This window comes from Rana temporaria, chromosome 9 (assembly GCF_905171775.1).
Source record: "Rana temporaria chromosome 9, aRanTem1.1, whole genome shotgun sequence".
NCBI classification, from domain to species: Eukaryota; Metazoa; Chordata; class Amphibia; order Anura; family Ranidae; genus Rana; species Rana temporaria.
In genome coordinates, this window is record NC_053497.1 from 39,303,322 (window position 1) to 39,327,453 (window position 24,132).

At 47.2% G+C, this 24,132-nt stretch overlaps 1 protein-coding gene across 2 annotated transcripts in view; it reads right to left on the bottom strand.

Annotated features, from left to right (window-relative positions):
- LOC120913360 (cytochrome P450 2C8-like) overlaps positions 1-12,949 on the bottom strand; it is a 50,116-nt gene extending 37,167 nt beyond the window's left edge. The window contains exons 1-4 of one of the 2 annotated variants that reach the window (XM_040323239.1): positions 12,680-12,949; positions 12,208-12,370; positions 4,969-5,118; positions 3,545-3,705 (exon numbers count right to left, since the gene is read on the bottom strand). In XM_040323239.1, coding sequence (XP_040179173.1) covers positions 3,545-3,705; positions 4,969-5,118; positions 12,208-12,370; positions 12,680-12,859 — 654 coding nt within the window. In that variant the 5' untranslated portion in view covers positions 12,860-12,949. Of the gene's footprint in view, positions 1-3,544; positions 3,706-4,968; positions 5,119-8,926; positions 8,999-12,207; positions 12,371-12,679 lie in introns of those variants that run through there. The other variant, XM_040323240.1, reaches the window with a different exon arrangement.
- Positions 12,950-24,132: the final 11,183 nt, after the last annotated feature.

The following is a 24,132-nucleotide window of genomic DNA, read 5'->3' on the forward strand; positions in this document are numbered from 1 at the left end:
CGAGCGGCCGTCGCATTCTTTTACGTCGTCTCTAGTCGGCTTTTTCCGGCGTATAGTTAAAGCTGCTGTTTCGTGGCGTATAGTTAGACTTGCTATGTTAAGTATGGCCGTCGTTCCCGCGTTTAATTTGAATTTTGTTTGCGTAAGTCGTCCGTGAATCGCGGGATGGACGTAATTTACGTCCAAGTCTAAACAATGACGTCCTTGCGACGTCATTTTGCGCAATGCATGGCGGGAAATTTAGGGACGGCGCATGCGCAGTTCGTTCGACGCGGGGACGCGCTTCATTTAAATGAAACACGCCCCCTACCCGCCCAACTTGAATTCCACGCCGTTACGCCGCTTGAGATACACTACGCTGCCGTAACTTATGGAGCAAAATCTTTATGGATTCGAACCAAAGCCAGGTAAGGTACGGCGGCGTAGCATATCTCAGATACGATGCGCCGGGGCAGATCTTTGTGGATCTGCCCCATATTGTACATTCATATCAGTCCCTGACCTCAAGGAGCTTACAATCCATGGTTCCTAACTCACATTCATACCTACACATACTAGGGGCCAATTTAGACAGGTGGCAATTAACCTACCAGCATGTCTTTAACATGTAAAGCCTCGTACACGCGATCAGTCCATCCAATGAGAACAGTCTAACTGACCGTTGTCATAGGTTAACCGATGAAGTTGACTGATGGTCCGTCGCGCCTACACACCATCGGTTAAAAAAACGATCGTGTCAGAACGCGGTGATGTAAAACACAACGACGTGCTAAAAAAAACGAAGTTCAATGCTTCCAAGCATGCATCGACTTGATTCTGAGCATGCGTGGATTTTTAACCAATGGTTGTGCCTACTAACGATTTTTTTTTCCCATCGGTTACCAATCCATAGATTACATTTAAAGCAAGTTGGCTTTTTTTTAACCTATGGTTAAATAACCGATGGCGCCCACACACGATCGGTTTGGACCGATGAAAACGGTCCATCAGACCGTTGTCCTCTGGTTAACCTATCGTGTGTACGAGGCCTTAGTGGAAACCAGGGTACTAAGAGAAAACCCGCACAGGCAAAGGAGACCACAACGCAAAAGTCCTTCCACGTAGATAAAGTCGGCAACCAGGTGAGAATTAATAACATTTCTATTTATTTTGTCCAAGGAGTAGACATGTTCCAAACAGAGTCAACACACTACTGTTAATATACGTTCCTGCAACACCTAGTCTCCATATGAGTTCTCTCCCCTGGCGGCCCTGAATGTTATACTTATTTGTTAAAAGGAAGCTGAATGATGAGAGTTACTTGATGATAAAATGGTTATTATATTGTTTTATTTAGGTGAGTCCTAAATAATACTGCTCTCTGCTCACATGTATATTGATGCTGGGACCTTGGAGTTCTGTTCAAAAGGAGATTGCATCTCTCTTTCACCCTCTGAAGCTTTGGCGCACTTTGTGGACGTTTGCCTTCTGCCGCATACACACGATCGTATTTTCCGTCGGAAAAACCTTGGATGCTTTTTCCAACGGAATTCCGCTCAAGCTTGGCTTGCATACACACAGTCACACAAAAGTTCTCTGAGCTTTCGACCGTCAAGAACGCAGTGATGTACAAAATTAAGTTCAATGCTTCCGAGCATGCGTCGAATTGTTTCCGAGCATGCGTCAGAATTTTGCACGCTGGAATTGCTACAGACGATCGGATTTTCCAATAGGAATTTTTTACGTCGTAAAATTTGAGAACCAGCTCTCAATCTTTTATTGGTGGAAATTCCGACAGCAAAAGTCTGATGAGCATACACATGGTCATAACAAATACCTCTGCTAGAGGATTAAGCACTGCTAAGCTGTGTCAAAGAGCCCCACCACCAGCAAACTGCAATTTATTTTTCACTGGCATCTGTCTAGATAGGGCCTAGGTATAGTAGATAGTAGATCTATTAGAAAATTGGATTAACAATATAGCTTATAGCAGGGATCCTCAAACTACGGCCCTCCAGCTGTTGCAGAACTATAGATCCCATGAGGCATTGTAAAACTCTGACATTCACAGACATGACTAGGCATGATGGGAATTGTCGTTCCTGAACAACTGGAGGGCCGTAGTTTGAAAACCCATGGCTTATAGTATCTACTGAAAGTGCACTTGGAAGTGCAGTCGCTTTAAATCTGAGGGGTAGATATGAAATGAGGGGAAGTTCTGCTGATTTTATTATCCAATCATGTGCAAGCTAAAATGCTTTTTTTTTATTTTCCTTGCATGTTCCCCATATACAGCGACTGCACTTCCAAGTGTACTTTCAGTGCAATTTCAAGTGCACTTTGCACTTGATGTGCAAAGTGTATTTGTCTTTAGTAAATTACCCCCATGTGACATGTTACACTAATCACTTCTTACAGCATGCAGGGGTTCTTCTCCCCTGCAGCTGTGGCCAGATTTTAAATTGTTGCAGCTGTGCAAGGCTTCAATTGCACAGATCCATCACTCATAAAGATCTGTGCATGAATAAACTACAAGACCCATTTCCACCACAGGAGACCAATTTGAAGTTTCTCAATGGACATGTTTCTCAATGGAAAAGAGCTGTAATCACTGCACTTGTTGTCCATGTACACTTCCTTCTGCTCTCCAACTACAAGCCCGTACCTCAATATTGAAAGGGATCTGGAGAAAAAGTCTGCAGGACACAGGCATTGTACCAATGATGCACTGATTGCCATTGCAGTGCACTTGTTAAACTATGTGTATATATATATATATATATATATATATATATATATATATATATATATATTATATAAAGAGGTGGACTTAGCCTTTAAGTCCTGGAAATGAAGTCCTGCTGTAAATAAAACTGTGAGCAGGCAGGCTTTGATTGCAGAAGAGACATGCACTGTCTCTTCTGCAGTAAAATCCCCCTACCTGCCCGCTCAATGTCTCTTTCAGCATTATAAACTGAGCTGCACATGCACATCTCAGCTTACACTACTGGGCCAGTCTCAGAGTACTGGGACAATGACCTCCTGCACATGCGCCGGGGGGGGGGGATCATCCTCCCCCGCTGGCCAATGAGGAGGCCCGAAGACCGGCATTTAAAAGAAGATGCTTTAGTTCCGCTATAAGTTGGTGTATCCATTAGTTTGAGCTCAGATGGGGGAACAAGGTCCAATCACATACAGAACTTTTTTCTTTATAAAAACATGCATATAAACACATACATATATATATATATATATATATATATATATATATATATATATATATATATATATATATATATATATATATATATATATATATATATATATATATATATATATATCAATGTACTGTAGGTGAAAGTACAGATGCTCCAATGCTACCATTAGACGCAAAGATTGTTTCTTATTCTGGTCAAAATAAAATGGATCAAGTGAAATTGTTTTCATTTCTATAGTTAAATATCTATTTAAATAATGAACATTTTTACACTTCAGAGGTAAACACAGTAGCTTTTTAAGTATGTACAGGACTACAGGTATGTCTGTTTTGCAGGTATGCATTCACCTGGCCAGATGCAGAATTCATTCCACTTATGATCTCTTTGATGTATTGCAGGAGGGTCATAAACTTCTTGTCCTCATAGTCAAATCTCTTCCCAAACACAACAGAACAGATGACATTGGAGACAACCAGTCCCAGCATATATGTTGGGTCAAATGGGGTGTCTGTAGTCAAAGACAAAAAAGCAAGTCAGCCTTTAAAGCATTGTGTAGAGGGTGATGAAATCAAGTGCAAAATACATGACTAAATGCCTGGGCATTCAGCTCTACCAAACCGTAAGATGACAGGTCTATTAAAGTCAATGTAAACCCGATTCACAAAATGTGTGCAGTGTTTTCTTATCTCTCTTCTAAACCCTGAGTCCCATGGCTTTCTCCTGCTCATTTTTTCTGTTTTCAGCATGATAACATCTGACAAGTTTTTTTTCACACAGGTATTTGCAAATACATGCAACTAAACCTCTGTTTTTAATGCATACAGCTAGACAGATTAATTTGGTTTAGTGCTTTTTTGGTTGGTAACCTTGAGCCTGGCTATTATGGAAAAAAAATGTTATTCCATATATTTATATTTAATCGCATACTGCTAAAAAAGAATCTAATTTAAAGTCCCAAAACCTCCCCCCCTTCTATCCATTTACAGGGATGGAGGCCTGTGGTAGTTCTATCATATGCCTCATGTAAAGTCCCAACCATATCCCCATATCCCCCCTTTTTTTTTCTCCTGCTCAATTTTTCTGTTTTCAGCATGATAACATCTGACAAGTTTTTCATCAACTGAGATAAAACCAGCCTGAAATTTGTGTCGGGGAGGTTGCTATAAATAGATTAGCAGACAGCTAAACTAGTCACAGAACAGCTCTGAAGCCTCGTACACACGACCGAGAAACTCAACGTGCGAAACACATAGTTTTCCTCGTCGAGTTCCTTGTTAGGCTGTCGACGAACTCGACAAGCCAATTTTCTCCATTCCCGTCAAGGAAATAGAGAACTTGCTCTCTTTTTGGCTCGTCGAGTTTCTCGACAGTTTCCTCAACGAAAATGTACACACGACCGGTTTCCTCGGCAAAAAAATATCTGCCAGCAAGTTTCTTGCTGGTTTTTGCCGAGAAACTCGGTCGTGTGTACGAGGCCTGAGATTCTCTGCCTATGTGGAGTGGGGGATGTGTGCCTTTCCTCCAATCAGCTGTCTTGGCTTTATGGCTTTAAGCCAAGACACTGAAATTTGAATTGATGGAGTTCAATGTTTGCTAATACTCCTGATTTAATTGTTATGTGGTGAAAATCTCAAAAAGGTTGTCTCAAACTAACAACATTCACAAAATGTACAGCAAACGTTAAAAAGTAAATCAATCTCCTATTTTTAAATTTTCTACTAGGAAAAACAACCCAGAAGCATGACAGACTGGTCTCATAGCTGTCACCTACCTTTATCTTTCATGAAGCGCTCTGTCAGGTTTTGGGCTTCTTCCTGAATCCTCTCCTCGATACTTCTTTTCCCCATTCCAAAATTTCTCAGTGTTGTTAGACCGAATCGTCTCAATGTCTTCCACCTTTCTCCATTACTCATGACTATCCCTAGAGCATTAAAGGAGAGTGTTTCTTTAGAGGTGGTACTGACAGCACCCTAATAAAAATGAACGCAACATACAATATGGCTAATGCTAATTGAATTAGACAAGTGACCTAACTACAGAAGTATGTGAGATGGAATCTAACAGTGTTGAGCTCAGGAACAAAACACACTGGCCCAGATTCAAGAAGCACTTGCGCCCGCGCAACCATAGATTGCGCGGCGCAAGTGCTTACTTGCTCCGGTGTAACGAGTGCTCCTGATTCAGGAACCTCGTTACACCGAATGCAGCCTAGGATGTGACAAACATAAGCCTCCTTATGCCTTCACATCCCAGGCTGCATTCTTGCGTTGGCCGCTAGGGGGCGCGGCCTTTGTGATCGGCGTGTAGTATGCAAATTGCATACTACCACCGATTCACAAAAGTTGCGTGGGCCCTTCTCACGCAAGGTACGGAGTTTCCGTACGGCGCCTTTAGCATAAGGTTGCTCCTGCTATAGCAGGCGCAGCCAATGCTAAAGTATAGCTGCGCCTCCCGCTCGCGACGTTCAAATTTAACGTCGTTTACGTAAGTGAACCGTGAATGGCGCTGGACGCCATTCACGTTCACTTACAAGCAAATGACGTCCTTGCGACGTCATTTGCCGCAATGCACGTCGGGAAAGTTTCCCGACGGAGCATGCGCTGTTCGCTCGGCGCGGGAGCGCGCCTAATTTAAATGATTCCCGCCCCGGCGGGATCATTTACATTAGGCAGCCTTGCGCCCGGCTGCTTAGCATATTGCCCGCGCAATTTACGGAGCAACTGCTCCGTGAATCGCGGGCAAAGCGCAATATTTGCGTGGGCGCAGAGAAAAAAATTTGCTCTTTGCCCACGCAAATATTGCGCGATTCTACTTGAATCTGGGCCACTAACTTTCTAATTTTTTTTTTTTTTTTTTAGGAAATGCATTTGGTTATTGATGTCAAAATATATACCTTCTATTAAAGCCAACATGCCAGACATATTTATTTTGTTTCAGTTCAATTTTGTTCATTTTTCAAGGTATGGCATAACATGAGTATCATTTGTGCGGGGACAGTCTAACAGCACACAATATATAAGAAAACAGTAATATGAATAAAATATTAGGTGATGGTCCGCACTCACCAGATATTGTTGATCCTCCTTGCCTTATGACAAGAAGGATCAGTAAAGGCTTTAGTGGTCTCCGTGCCATAAGTGTATCCTCCAGCCAGTTTCCAAAGCATCCTCCTTGTGATGGTCAAATATAATTACAATGTGGGATCCTCCAGCTTCTGAAGACATCACAGCGATGCCGAAAAGCGCCAAGCTGGGACACACTTTGCACTACGTTGTACACAGGTGGAACGCCTGCTGATACCAAGCAGGTCCGGCTTCCACTGCTCCCATTGCACAGTGAAAATGTTCACACTGGAGGGATTTTTAACCATTTTTGTATGTACAGCCTACTACGGAGGCTTTTAATAAAACTATCCAAAACTTTTTTACGCTATGAGGAGTTTGTTCTACGTTTTTTCTCTTTCCTTCTGCCATTGACATCCCGCACTGGAATTTTTTGACCACCACGAGGAGGGCGCTTAGGAAACTGGCCATGGAGACCACCAAAGCCTTTACTGATCCTTCTTGCCATAAGGCAAGGAGGGTCAACAACAACATCTAGGTTGACCGTTTATTTTTATTTTATTTTATTTTTGAGTACATATATATATTTCCTTAGTAGCAAGCGCTGTTTTTTTGCATTGAGCACATCACTCAGCAGCTGCAAACACTGAAAATTAAGTAACACATGTTCATATGGTTTTCACTATTAGCGTGAGTGGACTTATATTGCCACTGATGTGGCATAGGGCAGGCTGAGGTAGCATAGGGCAAGTTTCGGTGGCATAGGGCAAGTTTCGGTGGAATATGGCAGGTTGGGGTGGTAGAGGTCAGGCTGAGGTGGTAGAGGGAAGTTTGTGGTGCTATAGGACAGGCTTGGGTGGTATAGGGCAAGTTGCGGTGGCATAGGGCAGATTGGGGTGGTATAGGGCAGGCTGGGGTGGTTGAGGGCAGGCTGAGGTGGTAGATGCCAGGCTGAGGTGGTAGAGGGAAGTTTGTGGTGCTATAGGACAGGCTGGGGTGGTATAGGGCAGGTTGTGGTGGCATAGGGCAGGCTGGGGTGGTATATGGCAGTTTGTGGGGGTATAGGGCAGGTTGGGGTAGTATAGGGCAGGTTGTGGTGGCATAGGGCAGGCTGGGGTGGCATAGGGCAGGGTGAGGTGGTATAGGGAAGTTTGTGGTGGTATAGGGCAGGTTAGGGTAGTATAGGGCAGATTGTGGTGGAATAGTAATAAGAAAAAATATACTGCGCTTGTTTGAAAATTCTAGAGTGAAAAAGCTGCAACCAAAAAGATGTTATACTACATCAAACAATTATATACAGAAAAAAGGTTGCGCTAATATAACCTAATAGGTGCTGTGTGCTGAAAACAGCTAATATGGAAATAAAATAAACAAAATAATAATGACTATACGTGAATAAACTAGTCAGTATTTTAGGTCATGTGATACATTGAATGCAAAAGTGTACATATACATAATCAGTGAACAGTCACGAAATAGACAGTGATCCAATGTAAAATCCACCATGAAAGAAAGTTCATAATGTATGGTCTCCCAAGTGAAAGGATCAACGAAACATCCCAGGAAAAAAGGTGATGAGAAAGGCACTTCCACCAAGATCACTGCTTCTTACCGAATTTAAATCTCTAAATTGTAGAAGATCAAATACAGCATACATGGAACAATCCTTGAAAGGTGTATCCAGCTCAGGATGATCAGAGTGGTGGATGGTCTCAATCGGTATGCCAACACAGGATGTATATAGAAGTTTAATTCGTAGTAAAAGGAATTGCACTTACATCAACTCAGCAGATATAAAGCATCCAGTAAAATAAGCCGGCCGGCTCTCAAAACAAACAGCCCATATCTTCAAAGTCAGATCACAAAACGCGGTGACGTCAGAACGTGGCATAGGGCAGACTGGGGTGGTATAGGGAAGGGTGAGGTGGTATAGGGCAGTTTGTGGTGGTATAGGGCAGGCTCGGTTGGTATAGGGCAGGTTGCAGTGGCATAGGGCAGGTTGCAGTGGCATAGGGCAGGTTGGGGTGATATAGGGCAGACTGATGTGGAATAGGGCAGGCTGAGGTGGCATAGGGCAGGCTGAGGTGGCATAGGGCAAGTTGCAGTGGCATAGGGCAGGTTGGGGTGGTATAGAGCAGGTTGCGGTGGCATAGGGCAGGCTGGGGTGGTATAGGGCAGGTTGCAGTGGCATAGGGCATGCTGGGTTGGTATAGGGCAGATTGTGGTGGCATAGGGCAGGCTGGGATGGTATAGGGCAGGTTGCGGTGGCATAGGCCAGGTTTCGGTGGTATAGAGCAGGCTGGGGTGGTATAGGGCAGTTTGTGGTGGTATAGGGCAGGCTAGGGTGGTATAGGGCAGGCTGGGTGGTTGAGGGCAGGCTGAGGTGGTTGAGGGCAGGCTGAGGTGGTTGAGAGCAGGCTGAGGTGGTAGAGGGTAGGCTGAGGTGGTAGAGGGCAGGCTGAGGTGGTAGAGGGCAGTTTGTGGTGCTATAGGGCAGGCTGGGGTGCTATAGGGCAGGCTGGGGTGCTATAGGGCATGCTGGGGTGGAATAGGGCAAGTTGCAGTGTCATAGGGCAGGCTGAGGTGGCATAGGGCAGGCTGGGGTGGTATGGTGCCAGGTCAGGACTCTATGTAGGGACATGTGCAGCAGTGCAGTAGCTAACTTACAGCATGCCTGGAGATGCTGCTGTGTCCTTGTTTCTTTCTCCTTCAGCTGTGGGATCAGCCAGAGTGAAGGAGTCTGTGGGAGGAGTGGAGGAAGCAGCCACACCCCCAGCTACGCCCACCAACTCAGGCTGCCTCCGGAGACATTGGAGATTCCTGAGGGACAGCATTAGATGGGGGAGTGTTACATAGTTACATCCAGTTCTCCAGTTCAACCACAAAAAAAATAAACAAACAAAATAAAAATCACAGTACAATCCTATACACCCAACTCCATACCCACAGTTGATCCAGAGGAAGGCAAAAAAAAAAACAGCAGAGCATGAGATCCAATTTGCTACAGCAGGGGAAAAAAATTCCTTCCTGATCCCCCGAGAGGCAATCGGATTTACCCTGGATCAACTTTACCTACAAATCTTAGTACTCAGTTATATTCTGTACATTTAGGAAAGAATCCAGGCCTTTCTTAAAGCAATCCACCAACGCAGGCAGCCCCCCCCCGCACGGCTTGCAGGGGGGGGACCAGGACGGACCTGGGAAACAGCGCGGCGGCTGTGAGCTGCGAGAGAGACACCAACAAGGGGGAGGAGGAGGGTGGGGAGCACTCTGGCGCTTGAGCTCCCCCACCTCTGTGGTGCCTGGGTGAACTGCACCCCATCTAGGATCGGCCCTGATGTGACTCACATTCTGTGAGCTGTGTGTGCCGCACGGCTCCCCCTGTTGCCCAGGGCACCCTGGCCGGCCCTGCTCCTGTGTTCTCTGATTGGAGTGACGCCTGGGGCTCAGTACTGAAATCTCACATAAATCCTTGCTATATGCAGTTGTGGTTCACTCCCGTTCGGGGTGGCGCCAGAGTGGTCCGGGCGGAGCCGCTTCTCCCCAGCAGCCAATTAGAGGAGTTTTCCCTTGCGGAGCATGCTGGGGAGGGGTATTTCTGTGGCGGAGGCCATTGCTCGGGGTTCTTCGCGGATTCCTAATTCCAAGTGCGGCACCCACCTTTAGGGTGTGCGCACATCACGGGCCCCGGCGATATGGCCTACCAGGCTGGGGCGCACGTGCTACGCGGAGTTCCTGGCTCTGGGACCTCATGGCCCGGAGCAACTGATGCTGCAAAGGGACTCCAGTGACTTATTGGGTTCCCCATCCCTCATCAAGGAGATCCCAAGCGAGTTGTGCTGTTCGATGGGGAGTCGGTCTGAGGAGAACCCGGAGGCAGGTGATCAAACAGGGCTTGGACAAACCATTGGGGATCTGAGTGGCCGAACACTGACAGGTTGTATGCTGCAAACTGTCAGTCGGTGACTCAAGGACAAGAAGTCTACCTGAGGGAGATACAGGCCAATTATCAACGGGGAGGATTCGCTCTGCTGTTCATGTTCTTGATGTACTAGGCCTGTGGCAGAGGTCTCTTGCAAATCCTAAATTCCAAATAGAGCCAGGTCTGTGGCAGAGACCTGTTCCTCCCCAAAAGTTCTAAGTGACGCTCTGGCTGCCAGGCCTGTGAGAGGGGTCTGTCCACGGGCACTTTACCCACTCTGGCTGGAGTGGCGACGAGACAAGTGTGATCATTGGAGGCTAGACTGCTTCTCTATCCACAGTCTGAATCTGCAAAGTTTATTCTCCTTTTACCAACCTATACTATCTACCTCGAGTTGACTGTTGGTCGTGTTGGACCAGAAATAAAAGCATTGAAAACGTCAACCATCTGTCTGGACATTCCGTCACTGCTCTCATCACCATCACCACCCCTAGACACATCACCGAGGTAACTTAACTATGCCGTCCCAAATCTGACCAGCAGCTCCTTCGAGGGTAGCGCTACATTTGTATTCCCCTGTTAATGACCTCGGATCAGATATCAACTATTCTCTGAACTCTGCCTGCCTTTTGACTACGGGTTGACCCATAATATTCTGAACATTGCCTGCCTTGTACCTGGATTGTCATTGAACCACTCTGCCTGTCTTTTAACTGCAAGTACCTGTTGGCTTTACTCAGTTTGCACCTGCCCCAGTGTGGTGACCAGGCATTGTGTATAAGACCTGGCAGGCCTGCTTGCCTTATGGGAAAGGGGGCTGCTATAGGTGAAGAACACAGTAGGCAGCTCTAGTGTCTAACCACCTGAGTTAGGAGGTAAATGTGACATTTTGCCCTCAAAGGGCCAGCTGTATCTATACGACTAGATGTCCAGAGCACCTCATCCCCCTTATATAAGATGTTAAGCCCCCCCCCCCCCACAACATTAGAGTCCCTCACTCTCCCTTACATCACAGTGCACTCCTCCCCTTACTTTGAGCTGCTGCCTGGAATAAGCTGGGGACAGATCTCAAAAGCAAAAAATACAGGGTTTTGAAGAGGACCAGAGGAGGGCTGGGGTCAGCTGCTGGAGTCTGCTGAATGCTAAGACCAGGGGAGATGGAGATGAGGGAGTACTACAGCTGCACAGAGAGGCACAGGATCTGTAGGAAGAGTATTGTCCTTCTCTCTGCTGCCTAATGCTGATGGGGAGGAGGAAAAGTGGAGCGGCTGCATGAAAAAGTGTAGAATCTGGCTGAGCAGTTCTGTTGTCATCTGTGACGCTGACTGCTGAGATAAGGTGGTGGAGGTGTGTCGCAGCTGCAGGAGAGGGCCACATGATATGGCTTAGGCCCCGTACACACGGTCGGACAAAACCGATGAGAATGGAACGAGGTTCAGTTTCATCGGTCCAAACCGACCGTGTGTATAGCCCATCGGTCTGTTTTCCTTTGGTCCAAAATTTTAAAACATGCTTCAAAACCAAAGCCATGGACCGCTGCTCGATCGTTCCAAACCGATGGTTAGTACAGAAAAGCATCGGTTCAAAACCCGCGCAAGCTCAGAACCAAGTCGACGCATGCTTGGAAGCATTGAACTTCGTTTTATTCAGAACGTCGTGCGTTTGACGTCACCGCGTTCTGACCCAATCGGTTTTTGGAACGATGGTGTGTACGCACATCAGACCATCAGGCCACTTCAGCGGTGAACCGATGAAAACGGTCCGTCTGACCAGCCTCATCGGTTTTGTCCGACCGTGTGTACGGGGCCTTAGAGGGCCAGATTCAGACCTTGTAACACTTGTGCCATATACTGATCTTGGGGCAAATATTACTAAGAATTCTGGTATTTATGCTTACAACATGCATTTCCAACCAGGGGTGTATGAAACTGTGTAGCATACTTGCTGCGATCAAAGCCTACACTTGTTTGCCTTCATGTTGCACAACAGGCGTGCATTGTGATATGTAGTGTATTTTCCTCCTTACCGTAGGTTCCGAATAACACTTTGACCACTTTCAAATTTCCTCTGTTGCTGAACACCTCACTGTGATCAACCAATGCCTCCTTCACCACGTCATATCCAATCAGCACAACCACCGGGATGTTGGCAGAGTAGCAGGTGTACACAGGTCCATAGGTCTCACTTATCTGTATGCCATGATAGGATAGATTAGTGCAGAGAATGAATAAGACTATTAAAACAAGGCTAAAACATAGCAATTACGTTGTATTTTCCTACTTTACTATGCTCATAACAAGAGACTGCTGACACATTTCAAGAGACTACTAAATACCAATGACATGTTATGGAGATGACTAGACCTCCAGCATGATGTAAGGGATGACAAGCAAACAATACTAGGCTACAAGGGTCTCTCAGGTAATCTGTATGTGCATATCAACGTTCTAAAGAAACAAATATATTGAATTATACTGAATTATAAATGTAACTTTTACCTTCAGTAAAGATTTGGGCACTTCTGTGATACTCATCTGCAACACAGTCCCCAGGAGAGGCAGAGGTGTGGGCCCTGGGGGGAGATTACTGTGCTTTATCCTTCTCCACCATGACACAAGGTAAATTAGAAGAGTGACTCCAGTAGCCAGCAGAAGTGTTGTCCCCACTCCCAGCGCCATCCTGACGGTAACTGGTTCCCAGAGATATCTGAGTGTGAGAGACAATACTTTCCTGTTTGTATCTGAGCTTTGCCTTCTGGCTGCGTTTCAAGTTCCAACCAAACATGGCCATAATGAAGGAAGCAGAGGCACTGAAAGGGACTGGTGCTTTGTTTCCTACAAAGAAAGCTGTGCACAGTGTTATATGATAGAACACGAGAGGAAAATGTATCGGTCTAAAAAGAAACATTCCACAGTACTGATACCGAGAGACACTTTGCTGAGTTTTACTAAAACTGGAACACTCAGAATCTGGTGCAACTGTGCATAGTAGCCAATCGGCTTCTATTTTATTTTTATTTTTTCAATTAAGCTTTGGCAATAAAACCTGGAGGCTGTTTGGTTTCTATGCAGAGCTGCACTTGATTTTACACTTTCCAGTTTTAGTATATAACCCTATTTGTGTGTCTCTTCTGCCTCCACCCCCTCAAAAATATCTCCTTTAACCACTTCCCGGTGGTTGCGTTATCCTGACTGGGCATCATATGACGTCCAGCAGGATAATAGTCGCATCTCGCCCATGCAGGTGCACATTGCGGCGATCGGTGGTGCGGTGTGTCAGTCTGACACACCGCTACAACGATCTCGGTAAAGAGCCTCCTTTGGAGGCTCTTTACCACATGATCAGCTGTGTCCAACCACGGCTGATCACGATGTAAACAGGAAGAGCCGTTGATCAAATTTTCCTCACTCGGTTGCTCTCCTGATAGTGGGGGTCTGTGCCTGTGATTATCAGTGCAACCCCCCCCCCTCGGATGCCCGCCCAGGACCACCAGGATGCCGGAATGGACCACCAGGGATGGCCACCCTACTGGACCACCAGGTATGCCACCTAGGCCACCAGGGAAATGACAGTCTGTGCCCAGGCAGCTGCCAATCAATGCCCAGGCAGCTGCCAATCAGTGCCCACCCAAAATGCCTGCCAGTGCCAGAAGGGATACCTATGGGCTTTTTTTCAGAGGGAACTTGGGGGAACTCAGTTCCACCACCTCTGGCTCAGACCCTTTGGTGCCTGCTCACCACAATCACTTATAAACACAGAAGTCTGGTTTCTGTGTTTACAAGTGACAGCTTTGTAACCCCCTGAACTCTGCACGCTGTATGTGATGCAATTCTGGTATTTAATGCCCCTTTAAGATCCTTCTACTGTTTGTGAAATCTGAACGGGTCATGGTTGAGTTCCTGCACCTATTTTCTGAGAAAAAAAAGCTCTGCCTATAGGTACCATCTATCAGTGACGCAAATCAGTGCCCATCAGTGCCACGTATCAGTACTTATCAGTGCCACGTATCAGTGCCCAGCAGTGCCACCTATCAGTGACACTCATAAGTGCCCATTAGTGTCACCTTTCAGTGCCCACCAGTGCCCACCAATGCCACCCATGAGTGTCCATCAGTGCCGCCTATCAATGCCCATCAGTGCTGCATATCAGTGCCACCCATCAGTGCTGTTTTTCAATACCCATCAGTGCCACCTCATTGGTGCCAACTCATCGGTGCCGCCATATCAGTGCCCATCAGTACCGCCTTATCCGTGCCCATCAGTGAAGGAGAAAAAATACTTATTTACAAATTTTTATAACGGAAACAAAAGAAAAACGTATTTTGTTTTCTAAATTGTCAGTCTTTTTTTATTTGTTTAGCAAAAAATAAAAAACGCAAAGGTGATCAAACACCACCACCTGTTTGGGTACAGTGTAGCAATTGTCATTTAAACAGCGACTGCGCTGAAAGATGAAAATTGTCATGGGCAGGAAGGGGGGTAAGTGCCCGGTATTGAAATGGTTAAAGTGTTACTAAACCCACAACAGTAAAATCAGTCTGTATATGCAGAAAAGCATGCTTGTTATACTCACTATGGATCCTAAGGGGTTAATCCTCCACATTGTGTAAAAAGGCTGTTTGATCCTGTATGCACATATCCTCCCTTCCACTGTCCCCTGATAATTTCCTAAAAACACAGGGCCAGATTCATGTACTTTTACGGTGGCGTAACGTATCCCGTTTACGTTACACCGCCGCAAGTTTTCAGCGTAAGTGCTTGATTCACAAAGCACTTGCCTGTAAACTTGCGGCGGCGTAGCGTAAAGCCGTCCGGCGCAAGCCCGCCTAATTCAAATGGGGCGCGTACCATTTAAATTAGGCGCGTTCCCGCGCCGAACGTACTGCGCATGCTCCGTTTTGAAATTTCCCACCGTGCTTTGCGCAAAATTACGTCGCCCCGACGTAATTTTTTGAATGGCGACGTGTGTATCAGTTGTACACCATGCCCACTAGTGTGGTCTTCCCAGCAGTTGTGCACCATTCCCACTAGATGAGTTTACATACTCCAAATAAATGAACAAAATATAACTAACCAAAACAATTACAGTTTCCCTTTAAAAAGACAATGCTATCATTTACAATGTACTAGTGGAGAATTTATTTTTTGTTGATTTTGGCTCGCCTCACCCTGACCTCTCCATTCTATTCTTTTTTTTAAATATTGAATAGTGCTTGACTGCCATCTATTGGCGCAAATCAGAAAAGACAACCACGGGCATGATGGCTGGAATACTGCACACTAATTAAATAAACTAAATAATATTATTGGTTTAGGGCCAAGAGAAAGGGATATGTCTCTTATATTTATCAATTGGTACACCCATGAAAACAGTGTTAAACCAGTACAGTGAAAAGCACTGAAATAAGTATGTAATTAAAGTAAGCCACACACAATAGCATGGTCGTGCAAGCAGTTGAACTCCATATTCACTAATTTAGTTATGCAACACCATACCTACTAGTGTGCTCTTCCTAGCAGTTTTACACTGTGGCCACTAGTGTGGTCTCCCCAGCAGTTGTACACCATGTCCTCAAGTATGGGGTTCCTAGCAGTTTTACACCGTGGCCACTAGTGTGGTCTCCCCAGCAGTTGTACACCATGTCCTCAAGTATGGGGTTCCTAGCAGTTTTACACCGTGGCCACTAGTGTGGTTTCCCCAGTAGTTGTACATCATGCCCACTAGTGTGGTCTCCCCAGCAGTGTACACCATGCCCACTAGTGTGGTCTCCCCAGCAGTTGTACACCATGCCCTCTATTGTGTTCTCTCCAGTAGTTGTGCACCATGCCCACTAGTGAGGTCTCCCCAGCAGTTGTACACCATGCCCACTAGTGTGGTCTCCCCAGCAGTTGTACACCATGCCCACTAGTATGGTCTCCCCAGCAGTTGTGCGCCATGCCCTCTAGTGTGGTTTTCCCAGTAGTTGTGCACCATGCCCACTAGTGGGGTCTTCCCAGCAGTTGTACACTATGTCCACTAGTTTGGTTGCCCCAATAGTTGTGCACCATGCCCACTAGTGTGGTCTCCTCAGCAGTTGTACACCATACCCACTGGTGTAGTCCCCCAGCAGTTGTGCACCATACCCACTACTGTGGTCTCACAAAAAGATGGACATCATACCCACTTGTGTGACCACTAGTGTGTATCCTCAGCAGTTGTACACCATACCCACTAGTGTGTTCTCCCCAGCAGCTGTGCACCATATCCCCAAAGACGGGGTTCCCAGCAGTTGTACATCATGCCCACTAGTGTGGTATCCACAACAATTGTACACCATGCCCACTAGTGTTATCTCGCCAGCAGTTGTACACAATGCCCACTAGTGTGGTCTCCCCAGCAGTTGTGCACCATGTCCTTGTGTATGGGGTTCCCAGCAGTTGTACATCATGCCCACTAGTGTGGTCTCCCCAGCAGTTGTGCACCATGCCCACTAGTGTGTATCAGTTGTACACCATGCCCACTAGTGTGGTCTTCCCAGCAGTTGTGCACCATTCCCACTAGTGTGGTCTTCCCAGCAGTTGTACACCATGCCCACTAGTGTGGTATCCCCAGTAGTTGCGCATCATGCCCACTAGTCTGGCCTCCCCAGCAGTTGTACACCATACCCACTAGTGTAGTCCCCCAGCAGTTGTGCACCATGTCCACTAGTGTGGTCCCACAAAAAGATGGACATCATACCCACCCGTGTGGTAGTGTGGACATGGTGCAAAAGATGGTTAGAGAGTGTGGAGATGATACAATAGATGGTCAGAGAGTGTGCATGTGGTGCAAGAGATGGTCAAAGACTGCAGACATGGTACAAAAGATGGTAAGAGTGCAGGAGACTCTCAGAGCCTGTGAACAATGCTGTAAGAGTTGTAGACTGGGGATATTCTTCGGGAGACAGCCACTGACTGAAGACATATTACATGAGACTGCTATAAATCACTGCAATAAAAGGACAATAGGGAAGCACATGTAGCACCCTGGGGTTTGGTCAGGGAGCTCCTCACCAAATTCCTTGTCAGGAGTAGCTACTGTAGTAAATTTCTAGGGATCCATTGATGTCTTCCTGTCTGGCCTGGTTGTACTTTTCTCTTCTACCACCCAGTGGCCGGGCACTTGGAGGTATTAGATTGAGAAGGACAACTCAAGGTCAGGTTATGTGTATGTGGGTATCTCAGCCAATGGGTAGGGGTTTTGTTGAATCCCTTGGCCTGCTGGGAGAGCCTATATACTCGGGTGAGGTCAGGTGATCGGGGTTCTTGTGTGCCACCCGGACCACTGTCTAGGAGGATGTGTGTTGTTTGCCCCAGGCTGCTTGGCCCGAGATTGGGCCTATCCCAGGGCATCAGGCTGCCAGGCTTTGTGAGGGCCTATCCATAAGTCAGAAGGCAGCGTAGGGTTGGGACTGCGGCTTGCAACCCAACCAAAAGTGACGGTTCTGCCGGCCGGAGAACCTGTCGTGGTCAGATGTAGAAGGGAAGTGGTTCGCCACAAAGGGACCAATCGCCTTTACCAGGGACCACAGTGAGTAACTGAAGCAAGTACTGGAGCAGCATTCTGACCAAACAGGCACGGTGGAGAATTGGGAAACTTCAGGCAGTGATCAAGTCAGGGTCCAAACCAGCGGAGGTGATGCTTGCAGAACAGCCTTGTGAGTCAAGCCAGGGACTAGCCGGTCAGCAGGGAGGAAGTTTGAAGGTATCCGGAGTGCCGAGCTAGGGACCCAGCAGGGAATCGTGGGTGACGCTTGAGGGAAATACTGATGCAAAAGCCTTGAGGTGCTCAGGGATTCAGAGTAGTGAATCAGAGGATCCAGTGAGAGACCAGGAGCTTAAAGGCCGAGGAACTACAAGGAGAAGTTGTAGTACAGCTGAGAGAACTGTTACATTGAGTTAGGAACTGTTTAAGTACTGTTTCCATAGGAGATAGCAATTCCGCACATACAGAAGTTAACTTTACCTGCATGGCTGTCCTCCTGTTGAAGTCTCAGAGTCTGCCATTTGAAATCGCAACTACTTAAGGGTTTCCTGGCCCTAACCCTCTTTCCCCAACAAAATATAAACAGGACTATCAAAGAAATAAAACCACTTTTACACCCAAGAAGTGTCTGGCACCCAATGAACTACCATCTTTGCACCCACTATGCCTCACAACCCACCACATTTTAAAGAATGTCAGTTGTCTTTGGACTTCAAAGTTCCTATTAGACTGTAAGAGGTCAGAGATTCTGCTACACGCAGGATAGTGTCTGCGGGCACCCTAAGGGCTGCACAAAAAGTGCCAATGGGCCGCAGTTGGACACCAAGGATCTAAAGCCACTACTCAGGTCAACTAAATATTTACGTTTTACATGTCCAACAAAAATAAATCTAAATCTTATCACTTAGTTTAGCTCATTAAAAATAAACACATTACTCTATAGAATAAAGGGTATTGCCCCAATTGGATAGTTAAATAGATAGGGGCGGATACCATCATCCTTAAATTAGACCGTGGAAAAGGGGGAGGATTGTCAGGGGCTACTACAAAATGCTGCCCCATGACACCAATTAAGTGTTATGGACTATCTCGGTACCCAGGGATTAGGACAAGGTAAGTATAAAAATATGTATTTATTAAGTCAAAATTTCAATAAAAGACATTAAGTCCAACAATACATGAAAATTGTTGTTGTATAGAATTCTATTTAGTTCACACTTTGAGAACGTACAAACCCCACTGGTATATGGGGAAAAAGAGATGTAGGTCCAGACGTGATCCTCTACATATTTCGCAACATACGTTGCTTCTTCAGGAGGAGTCGACTTTAAACATCTATAGAAAGATACAATCTCATAATTTCAGAATCAAAGTATTTGGAAGCAATATTAAGGCAAACTTTTAGTAAAACAATTAATTTTGAAGTATTAAAGTCAGGCAAGACTCACCAATGAAGGCCCAGAGGGGGCATCAGACGGCATAAATAGAGGCACCCTTAACGAGTAATCCCCCCCCGCGGCGAACACAGGGGGCCAGATTCAGATAGAGATACGACGGCGTATCTCCTAAAACGCCGTTGTATCTCTGAGTTCCGTCGGTCGGATCTATGCACCTGATTCATAGAATCAGGTTCCGCATAGATCCCCCTAAAATCCGACAGGTGTAAGGGACTTACACAGTCGGATCTTAGGCTGCAATTCCAGGCCGGCCGCTAGGTGGCGCTTCGGTTTTTTATGCGACGAATATGCAAATGACGATTTCCGCCGATTCAGAAACGAACGACCGCCTGGCGCATTTTTTTTACATCGCTTGCGTTCGGCTTTTTCCGGCGTATAGTTACCCCTGCTATGTGAGGGGTATCCTATGTTAAGTATGGCTGTCGTTCCCACGCCGAGTTTTTAATTTTTACGTCGTTTGCGTAAGTTGATTCAGAAAAGAGCTGGACGTAAGTTACGCTCACGTCGAAACCAATGACGTCCTTGCGGCGGAAATTCGAGCATGCGCACTGGGAAAATTTGTGGGCGGCGCATGTGCTGTTCGATCGACGCGGGGACGCGCCTGATTTAAATTGTACACGCCCCCTAGCCGCGGAATTTGAATTCTGCCGGGGGATTTACGATACGCCGCTGCAAGTTTAGAGGCAAGTGCTTTCTGAATTAAGAACTTGCCTCAAAAACTTGCGGCGGCGGATCGTAACTCAGATAGGTTATTCGGATCTAAAGATCCGCTGACCTATCTGAATCTGGCCCAGGAGGCGCTACATGATACACGGACTGGAAAGATACAAAATATACAACAATCTGCTAATATGGGATAAAGAATACGGAGCAAAATATATGAATTATTCATAAAAAGTGCTTACATGAATGTGTTTAATTGAGGCCAGGAGGTATGAGGGCGTTGAGTTGCTCGATCCAGATGGTTTCCTGTTTAAGGATCTTGCGGTCCCAATCGCCCACCCCTCCCTCTGTGGGTGTTCTGGGATGACTGCCAGAACTAGGAATTTAACAGATTCAGGTTGGAATCTATAATGAATCCCTATATGGCGGCCCACCGCGGTAAGCTTGCCATTTGTTGAATTATATAAATGGTCTCCCATTCGTTGTCGTAATTCCCTAATGGTCTTGCCTACATAGAACGCATTGCAGGCAGAGATCATTAGATAGATGACTCCCCTCATGCCGCAATTAGCATGTTGAGGGGGGGAGAAAATGCAGGCATCATCCCGGTATCGTTTTTTAGAGTGGGCAATCGGCTTTCCAGGGTTAACGCCGGGTTAAAGCCGGAAAAGGGGACATCGCCTTCCGCCGCTCTTACTGGGACTTCCGGTGCCTAGAGACAGACTGGAACAAAGCCGGAAACAGTTTCGTTCCAGTCTCCTGAATGTAAACACGGAAACGGCGTCACAAAGTCAGTTCCGGTTTACTCGGCTGCCAATGGTGCCGGATTTAAAAATATTTACTGTTATCTTTGAAGTGAAAAGGAGGGATTGGAGGTCTTTTAGACCCCCGATCACTCCATAAAGAGTACCTGTCACCACCTATTACTGTCACAAGGGATGTTTACATTCCTTGTGACAGCAATAAAAGTGATCAATTTTTTTTTTAAACGCAATTTAATAATATAAAAATAAATACGATTTTTTTTTAAAGTGCCCCCATGAACTCATGCCGCGTACACACCATCACTTTATGTGATGAAAAAAAAAAACATTTTTTGTGAAGTAAAAAAATACGTTTTTGAAACTTCAATTTTCAAAAACAACGTTGCCTACACACCATCGTTTTTTCACAATGCTCTAGCAAAGCGAGGTTACGTTCACCACGTTTTTCCAGTGAAGCTCGCTTCATAACTAGCTTCTGGGCATTGCGCGGGTTTAAAAACGTTGTTTTAAACGTCGTTTTTGCTACACACAGTGATTTTTTGTGAAACAAAAAACGGTGGGCCTGATTCCCAAAAGAGATACGCAGGCGGAACTGCTGTTCAGTCTGTGCCTAACTTTGGAAACGATCCTCAAAAGGCTTTTTCCAAAGTTAGGCAGAAAATCTGACATGTGTAAGACACTTACACGGTCAGATCTTAGGATGCAGTACCGCATCCGCCGCTGGGGGCATTTCTCATTGAAATGCAGCTTTGAGTATGCAAATGAGGACTTAAGCAGATCCACAACGCTTTTCAGCACTGTGATTTCTGCGTAAGTTCCGATTTGCTTGCGCAAAACTAGGGCTGGTTTTACAATGTGGAAAATTAGTCACACCTTGTAAAGGCCCATTCAAGCGAATGGTGAATGGGTAGGGGTACGATGTACCCCATATCCATTCACTTAGGGTGGGGGGCCGGTATCTGGGGGCCCCCTTATTTGAGGGGACTCCCAGATTCCGATAAGCCCCCGCCCGCAGACCCCGACAACCAACGGCAAGGGTTGTCGGGAAGAGGTCCTGTCCTCATCAACATGGGGACGGGGTGCTCTGGGGTGGGGGGGCCCGCAGTGCGCCCCCCTGCCCCAGAGCACCCAACCCCCCATGTTGAGGGCATGCGGCCTGGCACGGCTCAGGAGGGGGGGGGCGCTCGCTCGTCCCCACTCCCTTTCCTGACCGGCCGGGTAGCGTGCTTTGGATACGGGTCTGGTATGGATTGTAGGGGGACCCCCTACGTCGATTTTTCGGCGTAGGGGGGGTCTGGTATGGGCCTGAGGGGCCTAAGGGCCTGGTATGCTCCTGGGGGGGGAACCCATGCCGTTTTTTTCTTTGAAAATTGGCATGGAGTTCTCCCTCTCTGGAATGCATGCCGAGCGACGCTGTCATTTATTTTTATAATTATTTGTTTTCCCGGCGCGTATATTTTTTTTCACCCGTCGCAACTTTAGTGTCCCGTCGCAATCCACAAAGCCCGGCGTCAATTACGTTCGCGTGCTGCACGTCGGGAAAATTACGTCACACGCATGCGCAGTACGGCTGGCGCGGGAGCGCGCCTCATTTAAATTTTAAACGCCCCCCGGAGAGGAGGACCGCCTTGCGACGGAGGCACTTAAGTTACACGGCCTGAAATTTTTAGGTAAGTGCTTTGTGGATCAGGCACTTAGGGCCATATTCTCGTAGATCGGCGCATATTTACTCAGGTGTAGCGCATCATAATTGCGCTACGCCGGCTTAACTTGGAGAGAGCTCTCCCATATTCCCGTACCACATGCGTCCTACGTTGCGCTCGCGGAGCTGAAATGTGTCGGCGTAAGTAGGCGCAAGTGACGGTAGGAGGGATGTGGGCGTGAAGAATGCTAATGAACCGTGACCCCATGCAAATGATGTCCAGACCGAACGGAGCATGCGCCGGACGTGCCCCGCCCTCTGCGCATGCGCAAAACAACAGTAGTCGTAAATCCCTGCTAAGTTGGGCCGGCCCAGTGCATAAAAGCGTCACCACATGCGCCCAACGAGTGCAAAGTGACTCCATTTATTCTGTTGGTGGTGTCCGTGAGATTTTGCTCTTTAGCTTTGCAATGCCTGGACCCAGGAAGGAAAGGAGAAAAAAAAATTTCAGCCAAGATGAGAGGGCCATCATAGTCTCTGCCATGGAGAGATACGATTCAAGACTCCATGGTGCTGACAGTGGCAGCACAAGTAAAACAAAAAAGGAGGAGATCCTTAGGAAAGTGACTGCCCAGGTCAATGCCTTAGGCCATGAGGCAAGGACCCCCCAGGACATTCTTAAAAAAATGAATGACCTGCGTGGTGTGGTCAGGAACAAGATGGCCATCATTGCAAAGCATGCCAGGGGCACAGGAGGGGGGCCACCCTGTTCTACCCGGCTCACTCAAGAGGAGGAAGTGATTGCCCACTGCCTTCGGAGGGAGCAGGTGGAGGGCCTGGAGGGCCATGACTCAAGTGAGTCACCCATGAGGACAGGTAAGTGTGTTTTATCTTCTATCTGGTGTGTTGCATGTGTGGTGGGGGTGGTGGGTTATGTGACAAATGTGTGGGTCCACCAACATGTGAATGTTTTGTGTCATCCACAGGTGAGCAGGATGAAGCAGGGCCATCCAATGCTGCCAGTGGCCGTCACAGACCATCATCCACTGAGCAGTCTGCTTCTGTGACTGACCTCCTGGGAAGCCAACAGGCCTTGGTGGAGGGGAGTGGTCAGTCCTCCGCGCAGGAGGTTGTTGAGGAGGAGGTCCAGGAAGAGGTGGTCCAGGAAGAGGTGGTCCAGGAAGAGGTGGTCCAGGAAGAGGTGGTCCACAGCGAGCAGGAGGTCTTCCTTTTTTTGGAGGAGTCGCATGTGGTGGCAGGACCATCACAAAGCCCCCGCATCTCCAGCCCCTCAGGGTCCTCCAACACCCTCTCCAGTCCCTCCCGTCCCATCCCCCTCATCTCCAGCCCCTCAAGGTCCTCACTCTATGCAAGGGGCCCAGCCACTCCTGTCCCCAGGAGGGCTACCCACAGGACAAGGGGTGCGGCAGAAATGCTGCATGAGAATCTGGCCAGGCAGCAGGACCAGCAAAGCCGTCATATGGGGGAAATCTTGGTGGAGTTGAGGCGCCTGTCCGACAGCTTGGCCTCCTCGGGAGCAGTACCAGATGCTCTCCAAGATGTGGCTGGAAACAGCGCAGCCACAATCACCAGCCTGGGTGAGCTGCAGACTACAACTGCCGAACTTGTGGGGGAGGTCAGGTGCCTGCGAAGGGCTGTTCAGGCCCAGACAGCTACCCAGGAGTCATTGCTCACCCGCATAGCACTAGCTTTGGAGGGCAGACAGGCAGGCAGGGAGGCACCTGGGGATGTTCCTCCACCTGGAGATGTTCCTCCACCTGATGCCCCAGCTCCCCCCAGGCAAGTGAGGGCCAGGAACCTGGGCACCAGGCGTAGCCCGCGCCGGGGCAAGTGATTATTTATTCTTCATTTGCTCTGGTTAAGAGCTTATTTTATTATTTGCTCTGGTTAAGAGCTTATTT